Source organism: Fibroporia radiculosa (assembly GCF_000313525.1).
Source record: "Fibroporia radiculosa TFFH 294 genomic supercontigs, scaffold12417, whole genome shotgun sequence".
In the NCBI taxonomy this organism is placed as follows: domain Eukaryota; kingdom Fungi; phylum Basidiomycota; class Agaricomycetes; order Polyporales; family Fibroporiaceae; genus Fibroporia; species Fibroporia radiculosa.
The window spans coordinates 1-2,842 of NW_012133475.1; the positions used below are offsets into that span (position 1 = coordinate 1).

A 2,842-nucleotide genomic window follows, 5' to 3' on the forward strand; every position below is an offset into this window, starting at 1 on the left:
GCCCGTCTCTCGCCACCCCCGCCGCCCCTCCCCCTCCCCCCCCTGGGGCTCGACAGCATGGCTGACGCCCATTCCACCGTTCCCATCACCGCGTCCCAGGCAAGTCCAGTCCTCGTTCGCGCTCTGTTCACCTCTCATTTTTTCCCCCCAGTCGTCGCACGCGAGTGACCAGAGCACTAGCCCGCAGGCCCAGCCAGGCGATCTCCAACTGTCCCCAGGCGGAGGAGTCACGAACACAGACGCCGACCTACAGGCCATGCTGCCCTCGTCCGTCCCAAGTGGATCGGACTCGCACACCGAGAGCGATGCTCCCCCTGCTGCAGATCACTCTTTTACTCCAGACTCAGTAGGACCGGCTCCTTCCTCATCTGACCAGCCCGAGTCCTCCACTGCGGCTCATCTGCCAGCACAACCAGCACCAGCATCGGAGCCAACCGCACCATCCCCGGACGTGCAGCACAAGGACGACGCTCGGAAACAAAAACCTGCAAATTTAACGATCAATGCCCCTTCGGGAAAGCGTCGCAGAGAGCGGGAAGCCAAGGAAGTGTCTGATGCCGCGGCTACCGTGTCCACCACAACAGAAACCCCGCTGACTTCCCACTCTGCCCGAAACAAACGCCCACGGACGTCCCTGCTCGCCAAGTTGTTCCATATATGCATGCCCTGCGTTCGCCCCTCGGCGCGCGACCATGACATCGACCTCGACGAGGGCGCTACCCACTCACCCGCCGCGGACAAGCAGCCGCCTAAAGAGCCGGAGAAGGAACAGTCGACTCGTGAATCGTCCGTGTCCAGCGCTGGTGAGTGCTTTCATTCGACGAGCTCGCCGTCACAAACCTCATGATTCTGCCTCCTCAGTGATGCCTCCCTTGACGCCGGCTCCCGTTCTCATGCCTGCTGGCCCCCTCCCCGACAGTGACGCTGACGTGATGATCCCGCCGACTCCGACGCAGCTTCTGCCCCAGGCGGAGACCCAGGGCGTCACCGCAGGCGCTGTGCAAGCACCCGGGTCCACTGGGCACGACATTACCATTGAGCATACTCGCAGCCAACAGACTGAGTCTGGCGACGAGTCTGATGGTTCTTTCACGGAAGAGGACATTCTCAGGGATTTAATTCACATAGGTGCCGACGCAGAGGAGCAAATGCTCATTCGCAGAGGCGGAAATGGAATTCCGACTGATTCTGTAAGTTGTGGCTATATGCGTGCTGATCGTTCGCTCACGGGCCTGTCGTGACAGGACGGGAAGCCACAGCCTCTACTCCCGCCAATTGCTCCGGAATACGTCGGCAAAAAATGTCTGGTGCTTGATTTGGACGAAACTCTGGTCCATAGCAGTCTGAGGGTAGGCCGATGACCCGCTCGTACTGTCGTTTCGACTCTGACCTCCGCCCGCTAGCCTGTGCCATCTCCAGATTACATCGTCCCAGTCGAAATCGAGTCGTTCTGGCATAATTTCTATGTCCTCAAGCGACCCGGAGTTGATGGGTTCCTGAAGAGGATGGGTGAGATTTATGAAGTGGTCGTGTTTACCGCAAGCCTCAGCAAGGTACGCACCCCATGCTTCCCTTGTCGTCACTGCGTGTTGTCGCATCCTCAATTTGCGTTGTGTCGCTGCATGCGGTGTTTCAGTATGCCGATCCGGTCCTCGACAGACTTGATCCAGATCATACGGTCGCACACCGTCTGTTCCGGGAGAGCTGCTACAATCATCGCGGAAACTACGTCAAAGTGAGTCGGTTCCGCGAAGCGTGTATCAAAGCAGCCGTTCATTAATGGCCCCGTTATGAACCGCCTCACGTACAGGATCTGTCACAATTAGGCCGACCGGTTTCCGAGACGATCATCATCGACAACTCGCCCGCGTCGTACATCTTCCATCCCAACAATGCCGTGCCAATATCATCGTGGTTCAACGATCCGCACGACACGGAGCTTGGCGACCTCTGCCCCTTCCTCGCGGATCTGGGTGGCGCGCCAGGTGACGTGAGGGGAATTCTCAATCCCTCCATATAGCACCTCGCAGGTTGGCCGCCCAAAAGGACTGACGTCCGGCGCGTCAGGCCAGCGCTGGCCGTCAGGCCGACTGCTCGTTCCAGCCCGCCGCCGGGCGCGCGCACCGCGCGACTCTGCCCGAACGGCGCACGCTGCATCCGCTGCGCTCAGCCTGGACGCCGAGCCGTTCCAGTCTATCGTTCCTTTTCACTTCATCAATCAGCATTTTGTATACCCCGCAATCAAGTGAGTCGCGTGCGCCGATCGCACAGTGGGAGCGCCGCTCATGTGCTATTGTTATTGTTAATGTGTGCTACATAGGTAACCGTTCACTGTCCGCCGGCGCGGACACGCACACTCACCCGTTCGTTCGTTTGTTTGCTCGCAGCAGTGCTCACTCTCGCTTGATCTACCACCGTTCCTTGCCAATGTACGTTACGTCCCGCCCGGCGTGCGTCCCTGCGCGGCTGCTGACCGTGTGCGCGCAGGTATCTCTCATATCTATTTTGTGATACCCCTTCTTTGGATCCATGGCCGGGCTTCATGCTTGTCGCGATGTCGGGTTTTCCATGTGACGCACCGATACGAAATACATGATGAATCGTTCCCAATCTCCGTGTGCAGATGTGCTGCGCCGATGCATGCTGCGCTCTGGTTGTTGCTCCCACGGCGCGATCGGCCAAATGGGCTGCTGATACAGGCGTGCCGTCCTCTGCGGACGATGGTCGTTCCCGGAGGCTCCTGGCTGTCGGCACCCTCTGTGTCCGAGATGTGGAAGACGGCCCTGGCCATTCTGAGTGAGATCGAGCTCGGGCACGGGACGCTAGCGGCTGGGGCTGGGGG

At 59.5% G+C, this 2,842-nt stretch overlaps 1 protein-coding gene across 1 annotated transcript; it reads left to right on the forward strand.

Moving 5' to 3' along the window:
• Positions 1-57: 57 nt before the first annotated feature.
• FIBRA_07260 (uncharacterized protein) lies at positions 58-2,596 on the forward strand (the record flags this gene model as incomplete). The annotated part of the gene is made up of 10 exons (XM_012328950.1): positions 58-114; positions 152-803; positions 862-1,190; positions 1,245-1,349; positions 1,404-1,553; positions 1,637-1,735; positions 1,811-1,990; positions 2,068-2,245; positions 2,321-2,429; positions 2,488-2,596. The coding sequence occupies 10 exons, from the start codon at positions 58-60 to the stop codon at positions 2,594-2,596; spliced, it is 1,968 nt and encodes a 655-aa protein (XP_012184340.1).
• Positions 2,597-2,842: the final 246 nt, after the last annotated feature.